General features: G+C 40.8%; 1 protein-coding gene across 7 annotated transcripts in view; it reads right to left on the reverse strand.

The window, feature by feature from the left end:
- UGT8 (UDP glycosyltransferase 8) overlaps positions 1-19,907 on the reverse strand; it is a 44,396-nt gene that overhangs the window by 12,980 nt on the left and 11,509 nt on the right. For 6 of the 7 annotated variants that reach the window (XM_008501812.2, XM_030450809.1, XM_030450813.1 and 3 more), the window contains exon 2: positions 12,566-13,389. In XM_008501812.2, coding sequence (XP_008500034.1) covers positions 12,566-13,387 — 822 coding nt within the window. In that variant the 5' untranslated portion in view covers positions 13,388-13,389. Of the gene's footprint in view, positions 1-12,565; positions 13,390-18,419; positions 18,441-19,907 lie in introns of those variants that run through there. The other variant, XM_030450815.1, reaches the window with a different exon arrangement.

Consider the following 19,907-nt stretch of genomic DNA (forward strand, 5'->3'; position numbering starts at 1 on the left):
ACAAAATGCTTAAAGAAGCCCCAGTTACAACACAGTATCATACCCCATCAGGTCTCTGCCTGTTTTCATGTCAACTTCTGTGCAAACATATGATCTCATGTCAAAATACAAGAGTAACACTGAAATTATGAACTTCTATTGAAGCTCCCTACCTATTTCTCCAAATATCTTATTTCACCTATGTTGACTGACTGACCTCCTGGCACACACAATCCCAATGGAGGTACCAATTTATCTTCAACCATGTTCCACATCAGATGGGCTTTTTAACCCTCTTAGTGTGTGATAATTAAGGTCTCACAGGGAGGTAATGGCACTTGTTCAGAGAAGGCCAAGACAGTCAGACAGACAATATTCCCGTCCTTCCCTAGGCAAGAAGCTCTCAACACAGCAGCGGACTGGTCTTGGGGCCATTTCATCCCTCTCAGAATTGCATGCTTGCTTTTACGATGCTGCCTTGGGATTGCCACACGCACTGTTCTCAGGCTGCCTAAGTAGGCTTCTCCTTTTGCCACATGGAAAATGCTCATTGCAACCCAAGCTTTGCACAAGAGCAGACACTATACGACCTCACCTTGTTCTCTTTTCTGACTTTGCCTATGAGCAAAGATTTCAGTGCCACTATGTTACTGAAGACTGAAGGTTTTTGGAATATGTACTAGATTTTTTTTGAGGCTGTCCCTGTACTTGCACAGAGAGAATAAGTCCTTATTGATCTATGCTGTACTATAGGCAAGAGGGGGGAAGGGGAAGAGAAATAAATCTTTTTACCATTCTCAGACAGGAATGTTATTGTACCGACCCTACTATGTGAGCTTTGTTCTGTTTGATTTTCTAATCAGCTATTCTTAGCAGGCTTAGATGCTAAATGCACAGCTGTGACTATAGAGTGAGGACCCAGCTGGCGGTAACCAGTAGTGCCTAATACTGAGCTTTGTTTCAGATAAACAAAGTACACAAATACAAACATAACCGGGTTTAATATCTGAAGACTTCCCTGTTCAACTGCTCAATTCAAATGTGTGATAGCACAAATGCCTGTTCTTTGAATATGGTTGCAAACTACCACTCCCAAATGGAGACCACAGGCATACTATCCAACTACAAAATGCTGATTAGAGTACACAAAACAAGATCTATTTCCAAATAAATGAACAAGAAGCCAGTTGAAGTGATCTTTAGAAATAAGATACTCACTGATAAACAAACAGAAAGGTAAACAGACCATTTTTATTAGTGTCCTAACTTTTCTGGAATCTCCTAAATAGTATTTCTTTCATGTGAAATATTTAAATGTTATATTTATACATTTTTAACCTAATTTTAAATTTTACTAAACTGTTTCAGCACCAGCAGTTAAAGGTATACAGATGTCATTACATGACCTTTACTATCACTGAAAAAAGATGGTTCTCTCGTATAATCTGGAAGTCAAAATAACACATCAGGTTACAGCAAACACAGAGAAATGCCATCCCTTTAGGCAAAACATGCTGCTCATCTTTAATTGCCATGGATTTATAAATCAGTTAACAAACAAAAGTGGGTTCTTTTTTTAAATTTGCTGTAGCAAGCAAAGCATGTAACAAGCAAAGTACAGCAAAGACCCAGCAGCTCCAAGCAGAGCGTGGCTTGTACCTCCCTGACTCAACACATCCCACTGCCTACTGCTGGCTCAGCCCAACACCTCTGCAGTGGACGCTGCCTCTGTCACACGCCAAAGGGTATTTTTCCACTAACTAAATCCCTGCCTTTTAAATGTGATGGCCACAAAATAAGTGTGCTCATCCCATTTTATCAAGGTTTGTTTCTCTCCATATCATCAGGCTCATTCAGTTCAATTACAGCAACCATGCTGGCTCCCAACCAGGACAAGGTTCTTCCACCCCACCATATCCCTCTGAATTAATTGCAAGTTAATTGTTCTCTTCCTCCTGTACAAGTCACTGTCAGTCACCACCCTCCCTTCTGTTGTAAACCTGTAACTAAATGTATTTCTATGTTATCTCCTCCTCTCCTTTCATTCATTCTGCTGTCTGAAATCAACCCCAAGCTTCTAAAAACTAAAGAGAAAAGGTGGGGTATTTGTGAAGTCTCAACAAGCTTTCTATCTTCCCCAAATATACAGACAATGGCTGTCCTGCACCACGTACTATTAAGAAGCTGACAAATCTCATTCTGCTAATGACATCTATCATTTACAAAGTCCATGCAGGTAGCATTCACAATATTCCTCCATATTTTGTAGTTTGTATTAGCATAGAGTAAGATAATTCTGAAACTAATACTCTACAGTCAAAAAGGCACAGTCAGATGACTACATCTGACTAAATTCCTTTATCTTATGGCTGGTTAAAGCCATGCTAAACACTCTCAGTTGGGAACCAAACTGTATGATGTGGAACTGTTCTCTGGTAGGACCTTGCACTCTATGTGCAGTTGTCACATTAATCAATTATCATGAGCCAAAGATTCAGCCCTGCTGAAATACAGACTTTTTCCTTTAATATTTCTCAATAATTGTTACATATATTGCATATTTGGATTATCAAAATGCAATGGGTGAAAAATGTCTTTCATGACTTATGAAACTTTTCAATGTTTAAAATGTTGGGTTTTCTTGTGCCTGATCTCTATTGCCTTTTCCTTTTTAACATCTAGCACTGGAAGAGAAGTTTAAGCCAATTTAACTTTAAAGAGGAATGAAATTGAGACTCAAAAACACAAGTAACAAATACAGTACCACAAGCCTTTGTCTTTTCTCCTGTATCTCAGCCCTCTCTAGAGTTCCAGGCATATCCAATGAAGCCTTTGAGAACACAGACTATCTCAAACTAGAGGTCAACCAGAAAACTGCTGCACAAGTACTTCCCTGATGCAACACTCTCCGTCAAAAATCCATTACTCACCGGACCTTTGGCAAGCACCCTGGAAAAGCAACCTTGCCTTTCCAATGAATGGAAGGTAGTGGAAAATAAGAAGCTTGCCCTTCAAGAGAGGTTACTAAAATCACTTCAGAGAGTAGCGGGTACAGCAGAGGTATCCTCAAATCCAGGATTCAAATTAAAAACTTTGTTGAGGCAATACTCTGTTAAAAAATACCAAAAAACCCATTCACTAAGCAAGAAGCCCCATCATATAATTGCAATCATGCAAAGAAAAGTTTATGGTTATTAAATGTTAATGCAAATCAAGGTTTTGCCAGTCCTACAGAATCAGCAGCTGCACATGTTGTAAAAAAGATGTACAGGTAACAGTTAGGAATAGACAGCTTTAAGTATGGGGACTGTTTTTACTTACTCCATCTACAGAACATTGCGTCAAATTATATTTTAGTAAATATGGTAAGAAAAAAATTGAAATGAAACCGAATTTAAATCCAGACCTCTGCACTAATGATACTGACATACATCACTATCCATAAATCCACATTATAAAAAGGTGGATATGCCACCAATTTAGGTGGCAAATTTTGTCTTTCATTGTTCCACTACAACACTGTGCTCTCTGGATGGTAGAAGATAGGATTCTAACCTCCAGCTTTGATTTAATAATGGCAAGTTCTTCATCATTTCAGATTAAATAGCATTTCTTTGTCCCTAAAGCTTAACTCCTTTTTGTTTAGTTTTATAAATAACACACAGATATATACAACATAATATTTATATATTTAATATAATCTTTAAATAGGCATTTATTTTAAACATCTTAACAAACTTAAGATTAGCTGGCTTCCGAGCTTGTGTTTAAGTGATAAGATCTCACATCGTTCAACAAGATCTGTCTAATTTCTTCTGCTCCTCTCTCCACTTGTTTGGAGTGACCAGAAGTACACTCAAGCCCTTAGGAGGGCCCCATTGACGTGTGTACCTCCTCACCTTTGTGCAAAAAGCACCACAGCAGCCCACAATGAGTAATTAGGATAACACTGGGCATTAGGATAACCTATGATAAATATTAGGACAATACTCTTAATAACAAAACTTCCATTCAAGGGGCTGCTGTTACCTGCAGTCTCATTGTCAGGATTGTTCACCTGGGCTATGAAAGAAAACTTTACAGACTACCTTAACTAAAGTACATCACTGAACCTGGGCACTAAAAGAAATTACTGAGGACTCCTGCTGTTTTAGGCAGAGAAACTGAAGATACACATACATACTGATTTTCCCAGCACTCTTCAAAAGGTCAGGTAAGAGCTGCTTACAGCCATACCACAGAAGAGATTACATACCACCTGCTCACCTACCAACAGTGGGGCAGGTGTGAGACTGCTCCTTCTATTCCCCATCCATCACACATTCAGTTCTTCCTCAGACGCCTACATCTTCTCCTGAAGGCCCTGCTACTGACACCTTACCACCCCACACAATAGATGCTGCCTAATGCCCACCTAGCCACAGGAACCAGAAATTCTCAAGCAGATAATTAGCCTACCAGAAGGTTATCCACTTTGCTTAAGCAACCTTTATTAACTAGGGCATCTGAAAAGTTGGCTTGATTATAAAGACTATTTTTCAAGTCAATATTATTAATTAGGCTTGCTGCCTAATATTTTGAACACATACCAGTGTCCCAAACTATGCAAACATGGTGTTCAAACTCAAACACGTGCCAAATACAACATAAAAAGTATGCCTTTCGAAATAAGTTCTATTTCTCTATACAATGTTAGAAATTATCCTTCAGTATGCTAGAGAAACAACACATAGAAAAAATACTAGCTTATTATTTGTCCTAAGTACAGGCCAGTCTTAATATCTCGGAAGTGACATTCTCAGTTAAAGCAGAGGACATTAACAAAGTAAATAAATCTCGCTGGTTTGTATTTCAATACAAATACAAACATTTAAAACCAGAAAAGCTATTTATAAAAGTAGCTTATGCTTACCTATTTGTAAAAAAAGAAAAATAGTAAAATACTTTCTGTTGCTTTCAACTTTCATAATTTACCTATGCAACATTTAAGGTCTGAATCTGGTATTTTCCATTCCCAATACACACAACCATTCAGAAAGAAGAAATAAGTACTTCATACTACTATATATGAACCAAGTAACCTTTCCTTTTGATAGAAAGCACAGGCTTGCTGAAGAGCTTTGGTATTCACTCATCAGATCGCTTTATGCCACTTTATGTTCGGCATGTGTACTCAGAGGGTCTGCATTTCTGAGAAACTTTTAATGGAGACAGTTAAATGACTTCTGCACTCAGCCCTGCATCCTTCTCCCCATGTCTTACATTGTACAGGTAGATGCTGTCACATGTCTTCCTGAAATAACAATGTAGCATATAGAGATGGTTGATGAACTTAGCACTAATGGAGCATCTGAGACTGAAGACTAGGGCCCTTTTGTGACTGGGGACCTGAAGAGCTCAGGCAAGGTTACCTGTGCAACAAAAGATGGATTGTTGGTGGAAGCTTTATTTGGAAAGATATTTCAGAGCCAAATTACAGAGTCATTTAGTACAGCACAGAATTTACACAGTGCACCATAATCTCTATCATCCTTAAAAGACTTTTTCCCTCCCCAGCTGACAATCACATGCATTTTACAATAGCTTTAGAGTTGCTTCACATCACCAGAAATGTACTGTCAAAAGCAGCTCTCAAGAACTATTCCCCAGACTTAAATAATACTATTAAAATTATGGTGCTATGCCATGCACAAAAATCTATTGCTACACTCTGCAAGAGTTTGTAGATGGTGCCCTTGAATTTGAAAAAGGAGAAAAATCTTATACAAGGAATAAAATGTGCCTTTATTCTTCCACCTAATTAGAAATACCAGTATTAGCCATACATACTCCTAGAAAAAATAAAACTGCCAGGAAGACTCAGGAAAACACAAAACTTCTTAATGAAGATATTTCAAAGTCACAAATTTGTTACATACATCTAGATCTATTTAATAACAAGACTAGATAAGAGATCTACAGGGTGGAGCAAGTAAGTTACTGTAATTACTATTTGTTGACAGCTGTGGCTCAGAGGACACCTTCCAGTTCTGAAACATGAATGCCTTCCTATGCAGCATAAATTCAGTTCGCTTAGGTAGGGAAGAATTTTAAAAAATTTTTTTCATTTTTTTTTCTATTCCTATCAAACAGAATTCAGTCTGGAGCACCACCTCAAGCTCAGTGTTGAAACAGAGCATTGTGTAACACACTGTAGTAGTTATGAAACTTTAAAAATTGTGCACATGTGGAAAAGAAGCAGCTTAGCTTACAAAATAGGATGTGACCTATGTCTAAACATCCCTACATCATCAGCTACATGATAGAAAGGAGACCACCTGAAACACTATTCAGATGCTTTTTTTGCAGAGAAGATGCCTGCTCCTTTCCACTGCTCTCTCTTCCCCTCCTCACCAGGGACCCAGTATTCCCCAAGGCAGCCAAACCCTGATTCAAGGACATATTATGGAAAAAAGGGCTAACTTCTCAAGAGGAATTTAGGAATATAGTCAGGTCATGTTGAAAGAAAATCAGAGAGACAAAAGCACAACATGAACTGAATCTTGCTACCTCTGTGAAGGACAATAAGAAATGCTTCTACAGATACATCAATAGCAAAAGAAGAGGCAAGGAAAACATTCATTCTGTACTGGACATGGGTGGGAATATAGTTATCAAAGATGAGGAAAAGGCTGAGGTATTTAACAACTTCTTTACCTCAGTTTTCAACAGAAAGACAGGTTATCCTGTTGACAGCAGGCTTCTGGAGCCTATAGAAGGTGATAAAAATCTAAACAGTCCCCCTGTAATATTGAAGGACACAGTCAGTGACCTCTTGAGCTGCTTGGACCCCCACAAGTCTATGGGACCGGATGGGATCCACCCAAGAGTGATGAGGGAGCTGGCAGAAGAGCTCGCCAAGCCTCTCTCTATCATCTATCAACAGCCCTGGCTCACGGGGGACACCCCAGATGATTGGAAGTTGGCGAATGTCACGCCAATCCACAAAAAGGGCCGGAAGGAGGACGCGGGAAACTACAGGCCCGTCAGCCTGACCTCAGTGCCTGGCAGGGTTATGGAGCAGATCATCCTCAGTGCAATCACACAGCACCTGCAGGATGGGCAAGGGATCAGACCCAGCCAGCACGGGTTTAGGAAGGGCAGGTCCTGTCTGACCAACCTGATCTCCTTTTATGATCAGGTGACCCGACTGGTGGATGAGGGGAAGGCTGTGGATGTGGTCTACCTGGATTTCAGCAAAGCCTTTGACACCGTCCCCCATAGCATTCTCCTGAAAAAGCTGTCAGCCCACAGCTTGGACAGGAGCACCCTGTGCTGGGTTAGGAACTGGCTGGAGGGCCGGGCCCAGAGAGTGGTGGTGAACGGGGCTGCATCCAGTTGGCGGCCGGTCACTAGTGGTGTCCCCCAGGGATCAGTGTTGGGCCCAGTTCTGTTTAATATCTTTATCGACGACTTAGACGAAGGGATTGAGTCCATCATCAGCAAATTCGCAGATGACACCAAGCTGGGAGGAAGTGTGGACCAACTCGAAGGCAGGAGGGCTCTGCAGAGGGACCTGGACAGACTAGAGAGCTGGGCTGATTCTGACAGGATGAGGTTCAACAAGGCCAAGTGCCGGGTCCTGCACTTCGGCCACAACAACCCCATGCAGCGCTACAGGCTGGGGACAGAGTGGCTGGAGAGCAGCCAGGCAGAAAGGGACCTGGGAGTCTGCATTGACAAGAAACTGAACATGAGCCAGCAGTGTGCCCAGGTGGCCAAGAAAGCCAATGGCATCCTGGCCTGTATCCGGAACAGCATTGCCAGCAGGTCCAGGGAGGTGATTCTTCCCCTGTACTCAGCGCTGGTTAGGCCACACCTCGAGTACTGTGTCCAGTTCTGGGCCCCTCAGTTTAAGAAGGATGTAGAGGTCCTGGAACAGGTCCAAAGGAGGGCAACCAGGCTGGTGAAGGGACTCGAGCACAGGCCCTATGAGGAGAGGCTGAGAGAGCTGGGGCTGTTCAGCCTGAAGAAGAGAAGGCTCAGGGGAGACCCCATTGCTGTCTACAACTACCTGAAAGGAGGCTGTAGCGAGGTGGGAACTGGACTCTTTTCACAGACGACCTTCAACAAGACAAGAGGACACAGTCTTAAGTTGTGCCAGGGGAGCTTTAGGTTAGATATTAGAAAGAATTTCTTCACAGAGAGGGTGATTAGGCTATGGAATGGACTGCCCGGTGAGGTGGTAGATTCTCCGTCCCTGGAGACATTTAAAAAAAGACTGAATGTGGCACTCAGTGCCATGGTCTAGCAACTGCTCCGGTGGGTCAAGGGTTGGACTAGATGATCTCTGAGGTCCCTTCCAACCCGGCTAATTCTATGATTCTATGATTAGGCTGATTATCACCTGATTACTCAATCAACCTAGTCACAAGACAGAAATACCATAGCAGAAGTTTCCCCATAGTTTTTAAAATGCATATTACTCAAAAATGCCAGCTTCATTCAGCTCCATAGGATCCCTCCAGCAAAGGGTAGTAAGAGGCAAGAGCTTTTTACTCTCTTAATGGCCACTGACAGTTGCACACTACTGCCAGGTAACACCATACACTTAATAGTTTAAGTCAGCGATGACCTTAAAGACTTGATATTCAATCTGTCTCCAGCTCTTGATCTTTCAAGGCTAATTCTGCTGATACTGCCCTCTATGCAATTAAAAAATACACTCTTTTTGGAGTTAACTACACAAACCCTGGACTCTTTCCCACCTGCATGTAAGATTTTATTCAGTAATGGGTGCAGCTGCATAAACCACCTCACTGTCTTTTACACAGCATACTGTTTATGCAAGACAACATGCTAAGTCCAGTGAAAATAGCACCATAGCTGCCACAGAAAATTATTTAACGCTGTATTACCTATTGTCTATTGCTGAGCTTTGCAAAGCGGTGATCCTGCCACCACGGTGAACCAGAGTGACACAAGTTACACTACGCTTCATCCACCTGCAGCAGAGATCAGAAGCGCAGAAACCATGGGGAACTTCAGTTCTTGACTGAAACTGATGCTGCCTCCCTTGTGCGCCAAGGAGAAAGCTCCCGGCTGTCTGCGCCGTGCCGCAAGGCACCGCAGGCAGCCGGGCAGAGGAATGACCTCCAAAGGACCCGCTGCTCTCCTCGCTAGCTCTTGGCTCCCGCTCCTCAGCAAGCTGATCACTGCAACCGCGCCGAGGGACACTGCGCCAAGCGCCGCCCGGCATCAGAGCACTGTTCAGAGGGAGCGCAGAAAGGAGGCTGAGGGCTTGGCGAAGGCTTCCCGAGGCATCCGGGCAGGCTGCAACCCAAAGACGTTTGCGGTCTGCATAGCACTGCAGCCGTAGTTGCTGTAGAGCTCAACGGCAGCTCAACACCCGCCCGCCACAGGAGCTAACAGCACCACCGGCTGCTGCTGACCTGTGCCGGGCAATGAGGATATGCCCCAGTAAGGCCAGTTCCCCTCCCAGGGGACGCCCGAGATGCACAGGTAACATCCCATCCCTGCAGGGACTGCAGCCTGCCCTACCTGAGCACCGTGCCAGCACAGCAGGGGCTCTGCACGTACACCGGGCACACTCCAGCAGCTTGACTTTGGCTAAATCTACTGTGGTCGCTGATCCGAGCAGCCCCACCGTCTCCCTCCCCCCTCCCTACCCCCGAAGCACATCACTGAAAGCCCTCCAGAATGTCAGTACTACTAAAGACCTTTACGTCTCCTATCACACCAGCAAGCACTTGGTTCACAGGTGAAATAAAGCTTCCAACTTAATATCCTCCAAACTATATCTAGTTTACTGCAGAAAAAATACACTTCAGAGGGAACTTGCATACAATGAGGATGACTGGGGGATTTACAAAACCCTTCATCTTTCCTGACCCAAAATAATGATGTAGATAGGGCAGAGACAGAGCAAAAGCAGAGTTGGGTTTGTTTCCCATGACACATGTACACGTACATGACATATTCAGCAACCCCTGCTACATGCTACCCTTAAAGCTGTGCTTTTCTAACTTTCTCTTTAAGGAAAGTTTAAGGAAGACACACATGCAGGCTCCAAGCAACCACTAAACAGAGGTACCACATCCCCTAGAATTAAACAGCAGCCATCTCATAACAGTTTAAAAGGCCCTGACCTTTGTGTCTGCTTCATTGCTTATTAGTCTCTGCCTTTTTCTTTTTAAGATGTTACCTAACAGCAGGAAACTACAGCTTCTCAGTTATCTATAGGAATTCTGATTTGGTTACACAAACTACTTTCTCCCTTTTTCAGTCCCCCCAAACCCTAAACTCTTGCTTACAAAGCAGCTGTTCTACTGCTGAGGTGACCGGGTATTTTGTGCTGAGCAAGTATTTTGGACGTGGGAGGGAAAAAAAAAAAAACCACAACAGGATTTTTTTTTCCCCTTGAATACTTTATCAGAAAAAGTGGACTGAGCTACTTATAAGCAATTTTGGAGAATGTAAGAGTCCTGAATGGCTTATAATAGTAGCTTAAAGACTTCCCACCACACAACACTCTCTTTTCTGATGATCATCTCCAGACAACAACATTGCTTTTATTTATGAGATGGCTCCTGAAGCATCACCACCTCCAAACCAGTAATTTGAACCAGCTCTGCTTCTGGCTACCTTAATGCGCCAGGCTACAAGCTGCAGAAAATTAATTAGCGAAGGTTTCTGCCTTCAAGATGCTGCAATAGCTGAAAGCAGGAGCAGTGCTAGCTGTCCAATTTTAATCTGCCAGAATACAGTGACAGTTACCAATTTAATCTAACTGTTGAGTAAAACCAAAGTGATTGCCCAGTAGCTTGCCTACAATGCATACTACAGTGGCTTAAGCATAATAGCTTAGGCATGGATAAACTGCATGATAAAAGAACATATACACTAAGTCTCTCACATTCCACCAAATTCCACACTTAGAACACTGAAAGAATGAATTGCCCAACAAAAGTTAAGACGAATAATGCCTCATTTCACAAATAATTATAGTCTGAGTTTCTCCCCTCTCATTATAAGTATTTGTCAGCATGTCCTCTAACTACAGGTCTATTTCAAGGTCACTGTCAGTCTGGTTATATTAAACATTTTACTTATTGTTCCACCTTCTTGAATCATAAGATACTATAACAGGTTAACAGCTATGGTTCCAGAGTAAATGTAGAAAGTACAGAGAATATGTTCTCAAAAGGCTCCAAACATATATATATGTGTACAAATATCTATCTCTATCTTTTTGTGATATCTCTGTAGCCTGACCCTTCCCAAAGAAGGGTCAGATCTGCATAGAGGAAGAATCAGATTCTGTTAGCAGCACTGCTATGGTCACCTCTGATGACACCTTGCAGACCAGACCATAGTATATGTTGGGGTCTAACCACTAGTGTGTTCAGAGTATGATCCAAGTGCCTGTTCTCATTCAGCTCAGACACATTTAAAGCTTAACATGGGAGGGAAAAAATGATGAGCAAATTGGCTCAGCACTCAGCATCCTGCACTCCCAATCAAAGAATTTTCTGATGTTTTCTGAGTTGGTGAAAATAAAAGTACTGCTAAGTCAAGACACTACCAACAGGGTGAAGAATAAAAACCTTCCAGTTTTCCATGACCAGATGAAAAGAGGGCCTGCCAGTTTTCATGTAAAAAGCCAGGACTGAATGTGGCATTTTTAGCAGTTAATTGTTGAGCACTGCCGGTCTACCTATTTATCACCCAGCCAGAAGCATCCATTAATAACCCTCTGAAATTCAAGATGTATTTGTTTTCTTACACATAAATAGAAGTGTAAATGACCCAATTTCTGTGAAATTTTGTTCTGCCTGTTACTCACCACTGTGTTGCTGAACAGAGACATTCTTGGATATCGGGTATCAAAGATCACATTGTCAGTAATCAAACTTAATTATTAATCTGTGCAGTCAGGATTTCTGGAATCAATCCAGTCACTATCACTGTTTCAATCCGAAGTTTAACACCTGATGGCCAGTGAGTGTACAATAAAAATTGGTATCGGAGTACAGTAGTACCATTTAAGTCAACTCATGTACATTTCTTGGCCTATAAAAAGCTTCTTCATGCTTATATACACCCAGTTTAAAAGACAGTTTAACCTACCAAACCAAGGAAAAGTGTGCTCTCCATAAAAACACTAATACCATGAAATTAGATATTACAATCTATCAGCAGGATTCTTTAAAGTGTAGGAAAAATTAATCTGTTCTCCCTTCTTCCCAAAAACATTTCCCAACCAGTATTTCCCATAGTTGGTTAAAAGCTACTAATATAACTCCTAAGATAGTTTGCATTACTTTTTTCTCCACTGTACCATTAAGCACTTCACTCAAAAGCAAAATAATTCTTGCAACTAGAAAACACTCCTTTTGATGAGTTTGTGTCTTAGTTCCCCTCACCACCACCTCAAGCTACTTACAGTGACTTCAAAGGTATATTTCACCAGGCAACAACAAAAGACACTAGATCCCATTTGAAAATCACTTTTTATAAACTGCCGCTCATCATATGAGGTCATCCAGATACCACAAAAATTACTTTAAAGCTCAGCAAACCTTACTTCTGGCAGAGGGCTGGCCGGTTTGGTTAGAATTCCTCCCACATAAACAACATTGGGTAGCGTAGGTCTTGGAAACTCCAGTGCTACATCAGTACAAAGCATCCACAGGCTGGATCCATGAACTAAGTCATACATGGACCGTTCTGGCAGAACCTTGTATTTCTGCATTATCCTTTCATATTTTGGCAGAACCAAAAAACTGACTCCAAATCTTGAAATAAGATAAACAACAGTATTTTTAATCCTCTCAAATAGGTTCATGTGATCTGTAAGCAGTGAGTTAAATTCTGGAACATAAGAGAGGGGAGCTGGAGCACCCACTTCTGCTGGATACCAGAGGCCAGTGGAAAAGACCGCATACTTAACCCCTAAAAGATGAGCTATAACAAATCCACACATCTCATTAGGATCTACCAGCAGCAGGTCAAATTTTTGCTGTTTCAGGGCATGCATAAGGTTCCGGTTGCCAACAATCATGTCACAGTTCTTGGAATAGTGGTCCAGGATATCAAACAGTTCAAGTGCTGTCAGTCTCCCAGAGAAGATACTCCTCATCTTGGACTGGAGAAAATCATCTGAGGTGCTGCTGTTAAAGATCCCTGGGTAGCGCTGAAGTCTATAGTGATTAGACGGAGGAATCTCTCTGCCCTCAGAGAGGAGAAACACTGTCTGGTGACCTTGGTCATGCAAAGCAGAGGCCAGAGTCTTGAAAATATAAAGATGGCTTTCAAACATAATTGGCGGCACAACAACAATTTTGGCAGCCCTCACTATCCCAACAGCACTCCACAGGAGAACGAAAGCTGGAGCGTACGGCTTCATAGCTGAAATGAGAAATAAAAGCATTACATCAACAGAAAACATGCTACCTGGGAATTTAAAAAAAAAAAAGTTATTATGTGGCTGTTCCATGAAAGCTAATCACATCTCCCAGTTTCAAAGAGATCTTGCCAGTGATCACAGGGAACTAGTGAGCCATTCAGCTTCAGTGCTTGATTTCCAGAAAGATGTGCCTTTTCCCCTCCCCTTTCATCTGGCATCAAGGTTAGACAAGAGACTTCTTCCTACACGGATACTGAGATGGCACCTGTATTAAATGGCAGGAAAACCAACTGAGACAATGATGATGCTACCCTCCATGGAGATAATAGGTGCAACACTTACAAATCATACATGGCATCCAACAACTGAAAAATCTAGAAGTCTGCTCTGAAATGCAGCTCTTCCTATGTTTAGGATTATATTTTAAAAAGCACAACTACATTACTATCATAATAAGTGACTAAGAAAGATGCTAAGTTCAAAGACTCAAAGGCTAACATCCCACATTTATTCACACATGCAACCAAAAAGATACAGCACCAGTGATTTTCAGTGCATGGGAAGATAACTATTACAAATACAATTCATTCTTGCTTCCTCAACTGGAACTTCTAACATGTCCATTTTATTGTTGCAGTTTGAGAACACCACATTTCACACTATTGTTAACATGGTTAGAAGCATTTCTAACACAAGGTCTTGACTGATAGTCACCTGGGGCTTTCAAGCCACCCCCTTCAATCTGCAATTCTCTATTCTAATTGAATGATAAAATTTTCTGCCATTTTGTTTTCTTACACACCAATGAGATTTATTTTTTTTCTCCTAAAAGGGCATGAAAATTCATGCGATGTTTTTCTTGAGATACATTGGGGTAGAAAGTCCTGTCAACGAAATCTGGCAAAAAGGTGGTACCAACAAATAAATACTTTTATCTCCCTCCATGTTTTGGTGAATAAAGCCTATGCAATGCTAAATGCACCAGATGAGAGCAAAGCACACTAGAAGCACAGAGAGGGCATGTCAGAAAGCTCCTCAATCACTTTAACCCTCCCAGGACTTTGTTTCCGAATTTTTTTTTAATGTAATGTGGGTTAACAGCCCACTAATAAAGCATCTCAGATTTGTATTTTTACTTTGTAATAGTGAGCTTTCTGAAAGATGGCCAAATTTTCTTCTGCTCCAGCTTCTGCAAGTGGGTTGACTTTGAACCATTTAGAAGCATGCACCAAGACAAAAGAATACTAGAAATTTTCTACAAAGTACACTGACTATTTATTAAATAATGTTTCTCACATAAAAATTTCGCTTAGTGGATTTGAACCCTCCTTCACATTAATCTTCAGAAAGTGCTAGCCACTGCCTACGAGATTTGCAACCATCACTTACAGAAATCTATCAGTTTAAAACTAATTCTTATCAGCAGTACTGTGTGCACAAGAAATGGATTCAGTTAGAGACACATTTTTGAAGAGTATTTTCTTTTATTGTTGCCAAGACAAAGCCCAAAGTATGAAGATGCACAGTAAAACCTTATGGTACCCACTGGCAAGTAGCAAGGAAGAAACAAAGATAATTACTGTAATATCCACACTACCACCACGTTCACAGACTCACAAAGCATTCTGGGAACCACTCACAGTTTTCACTGTTTCTAGGCACAGAGCTTAATTTTAGATTTAACATTCCAGGAGAAGAGGGAGGAAATTATTCGCTGTAAATACTACCAGTGGCATAAGAAATCTTCCCTACACTGCACCAGCTCCTGACATCAGGAGAGATTGTGTTTCTTCATGCTGCCTCCATTAGACTGTTGGAGATTACCCTAAAAGATCTCCTCCTCAACAAGTAGTAGCAGTCAAATTGAACTAAACAGCAATCTTATCCACTCTCAGTACAGTTATAAAAAGCATTCTTACTATGTGGGAAGCACCTTACCTCTCAAAGATTAAGGTATTAAGAGTTTTTTCTTTAGCCCTTAGCTTTCACTGAAAACCACAGCAGCCCACAGAGCTCAGCTGCCCTCCCCCGAGATTCTGTTTAACAGGCATGCCAACACTGAGCCCAGCTCACTATCCTATTTCCATCCCCAAAACTTGCAGGTTTTGAGTTGTAGAAGAGGGTTGTGCAACTGCAGAAGTACCCAAGAAAACTGATTAATCAAGCTTGGAAAAAAACTATTACTGATTATATCTTCCCATACCATAAGCATTTCCTCCTGTCAACAATAGCAATATTATGAATGGAGGTGTAGGATTGGGAAACTGAGAAATATTTAACATTTCTAGCTGCAGTATAAATCAAAGGTACCAGGAGCCTAAGGTCTAGCCATGATCCAACAGGTTGCCAGATGGAGGTGTATCAGGCTGTACTTCAATCTCCTGACCAGACATAGGCCCAGAGCACAGCACAAGATAAAATCCTTAGCCCTGAAGCCTAATTTCCACAGCTGTGATTATGCACATGCCACCAAAGGCCATGGGAAGTAAAGCCTTACTTCCCTGGGATGATGACAGTTCCACTCCACTTCCTAGCTCCTACCTCACCCAGTAGCAATGTTTTAAACTGGAAAAGCATTGGATATTTTATTCTCTACAAAGGTACTACAAAGGACTAACTAACATGAAAATCTGTCATTTAACTGCAACCACTCTATTAAGTATTAGCTTTTCTTTTCTGGTGGTATGTCAGCATCAAGAGGTAATACACTTTCCTGGGAGTCTGTAGCTTGCAGTGTCTTCAGAACTGAGAAAATAGTCATCACTACTCAAAAACATTATACAACTCCCCTTTTCAAGGCAAGCATCTTCTACAGAGAATGAAAAAAATATCTACAGGACCTGCCAAGCCATAGAGATATTAAACACTACGCTATTAGAAAAATGCTGATTAGGTAGAATTTTTACTGAGAAAAATGGCATTGACCTTGTAGTGAACCTCTGTCAGGAACCTGCAGGATGAAGCCTCATAATTTCATCCCCCAGGCAGACAGAAGCAGGGAGCCTGGAAGGTTTGTATTTAGCAGGAACAAGGGCAATATGTAACAGCACTTTATAAGCCAATTAATCACGAGCATAATTTCCATTTGGCAAACTGGAAGCTGAGAGGGGAAATGGTTGGTGCTTGATGCCATCAGCAGGGCAACCACATACAACTGTGCAAGCTCAGCTCCAGATGCCCCTTCACTTTAACTGTCCTCAGCAATGAACTTGTCCAGAAGGTTGGGAAATTCCACCAAAACAGGGAGAGATGCAGAGGCTTGCCTGTTTCAGTGGGAATTAATGATTTAGCACATCTTTGTAAGCAATGAGCAGCACTTAGACAAAGGGGGATTTTCAGAGGTGAGGAGAATTAAAGATGGTGCCCACATGGAAGCCCACTTATCAAAATCAGAGCACAGGACTTCTAGTAATTTCCAGACATACTGCAGAGATGAACTCCTAGAATAAATCACTTGCCAAAAAAAAATAAAAAGGATCAAAACTCAATGCAACTGCTTCCTGTTTCTGAAGAGCAGGAGCCTGAAATAGGATTAAGTGTCCTGACAGAAAAGAGGCAAGATGATGCATTCTCAGGATGACACATTTCTCCAAGACAGTTAAGCAACATAAAACCATTTTCTACCTTTACCCTAAGTCCTTTCACTTAAGATTTGCCTCCACTATATAAGATGGCTTTGGTGTCTGGGCTGGTATTCAACAACCTCTTATATGACAGAGGGAGGAAAAAAAATTTCTAATATTAAAAAAAAAAAAAAATAAAACAAATAGAAATCACATCACAAATTATCACTGAATTGACACCATTACTAATTTCAGCCAAAAAGCCCTAAAAGCAAAACCAGGTATAATGAAAAAGAAAGTATTCAGAGTGGCTTCGTATGAGTGAAACAACTCTGTAAAGAGTTCAACTATTAGAGTGCAGGAAGTTAAAGATTACAGAAATACCAAGAGGTTAAACATTAAACCTATTCCAACGGCTTCTAGTAAAGTTAACGAGCTAAAAGTTTTGGGGTTTTTTTCAGATGAAAGTACAAGTTTTAAGGTGTGTTATAGAAAACCAAGTACATCCACAGAGGACTGCTAGAGGAATTGTTTTCAGCTAAAAAGTCCTAAACACTGATGTATTCTTTCAAAGAAGCATTTTTCCATTCAATTAGAAAGACCAAGGAAGGATCTAGAACAAGAAGTGTTACTACACAGAAATTACTGACTTTCAGAGAAAAAAATGGAAATATCCTTTCGTCCTATTGTTCACAAAAGCTAGATGTTTGAAAATTGGGCAACCTGGAAAGAAACCAAAAGACATTTACACTTGTATATATTATTTGAAAAAGTCTTAAACTTAAAGATAAAACTGAATGCTTCAGTTGTAATTCAGTCTTAAAACACTTTTTAAATAATTAGATAATAATTTACATCAATTACAGTACTAGAATACATATCAAAGACTAGATTTACTGCCCATCCTTAATGGGCAGTATTACTTGATACTTAATAATCTGCTAATCATGCTGTAATTAAAATGTACAGGCATGTTAGGTTTACTTTGCTTTATACCACTGGTTGCCAACTTACTTTTTTTGAATCCTAGAATGGTTAGGACCAGAAGGGACCCTAAAGACGATCTAGTTCCAACCTCCCCTGCCATAAACAGGGACAATTCCCATTTGAACAGTGTTGGTTATTTCTGTGAGATCTGAGCCTTTTCAAGCCAGCAATACCATTGTCAGTGTCTTCTTACACTGTAGGAAGACCCAGAAGCAGAAGAGGCTCTCAAGAACCTCCATGTACAGCTCATATTGACTCCAAACTGCAAATATTTATCACTTCTCAAAAAAGTAAACAGTTCTTAAGAACTTAAATGTACCAAAATGATATAAAAAGAGAGTTCCTTTTGTTCACTAGTCACACAATGCTCCTGACTTCTACAACCAAAAATGAGGTTTTATGGAGCTTGATTTCAGCAATACTATTAACTTTTTAAAGGTCCAGCCTTCCTTTCAACTCTTCTTTAGATTTGCTAAGTTTACCCAAGTGTTTTGATCAGAAGATCAGGACGTATGCCATAGAAAGGTGTCCTTCACTCTTAGGGGCAGCAAAGGAACAATCTTTACAGCTGCTGATCACTCTCACCTTGTCCAAAGGGCTCAAATTACTCATTACATTTTAACAGATATCAGTACACACTAAAAGGAACAGCCTTACCAACTAGACTTCCACCTCTGCAAACACAAGCATGAGTACTGATTAACACCAAGGTGACCAAATTGGATTGAAAGCCATTTATATGCATCACAGAAGTTAAATTATCAAAAAGGAGGGAAATTAGAGATTTCTATGCCTTTCAGTAAACCGTGCATACTGCAAACTGCCACCAGAGCTCTGGTAACGTGGAATTACTTAATCTTGCCCACAGTACTGTGCTCTCTTTACTGTCAGTTCTACATAAAACTGTGTTAGACAGGAGAATACAAATCCTACTCTTAGAAATGTAAACTCTCCAAAATTTGAGTCAACCGGAAAAAAAAAAAAAAGGCAGAGAAACAGAAAACCATTTTGAACAAAATCAAAAATGTGTATTTTACCAACAATTAATTAGTGAAATGGAAGTTGCAAATCTGATACAAGTTCCACAAAGGAGAGAGGATCATGACCAGTTAGATATGACAACAGCTCATGGTGGCTCCAGACAGGGCTGCTGCTGAGCAAGTTGCTTTTCTTTCACCAAGCCAAACTCCACATCACTTTATTCCACCTGCTTCTGTTTCCATCCAAGGTCAGGATCCATAAAAAACAGATCCAGAAGCAATGCAGTATCACCTCAGCAGCCAATCCCACCTTCCCATGACCAATAGCAGTATTTACCACAGGTAAACGTCAATAATGGATTTATTTATTCTAAAAGAGAAAGAATTGTAGCCATAAGAAGAAATACATGGTCAAAAATATAACAAGAACAATGCTGAACTCCCTCTGACAAGCACATAAGCAGCTAATAGCTATGGTTTACTACTAATAATAATAAAAAGGAAGCATGGAAGAGAAGAAAAGAAGAGCAGAGATCTCATTGTTATCTGATGTTATCCATGTTACCCGATGTACTGAAGCCCCAGTTCTGCCATGCCTACTCAAAATCTCATTGGCTTTGACTTATTTTATGTGCAAATCTGTTAGCTTTAGCTGTTATTAAACATAGTTTTATTGATAAAGCACAGTATCCAGCCTTCTCAAGCTTGTAAACATTTCAGTTAAACAAATACAGAACCAAGCCCTACACCACTGGTTGCATGTCCACTGGCTCTGTAAGCAAAGCATTTTACCAAGCCAAAGATAGCATGGAATTACTAACAAAAAGCACTTAAAGTAAAAAGCTGAAAGAGGAAGAAAATATTCCAAGACAAATATAACATTCTCTATCATTGCTTACAGGATGATTCAGTGATAAAAATACAAGTACTCAAAACAAATCTTAGCTGTATCAGCCACATGCATGCAGCTGGTATCAAATGTACTGCACT

The sequence above is a fragment of the Calypte anna genome, chromosome 4B (genome assembly GCF_003957555.1).
Source record: "Calypte anna isolate BGI_N300 chromosome 4B, bCalAnn1_v1.p, whole genome shotgun sequence".
NCBI lineage: Eukaryota > Metazoa > Chordata > Aves > Apodiformes > Trochilidae > Calypte > Calypte anna.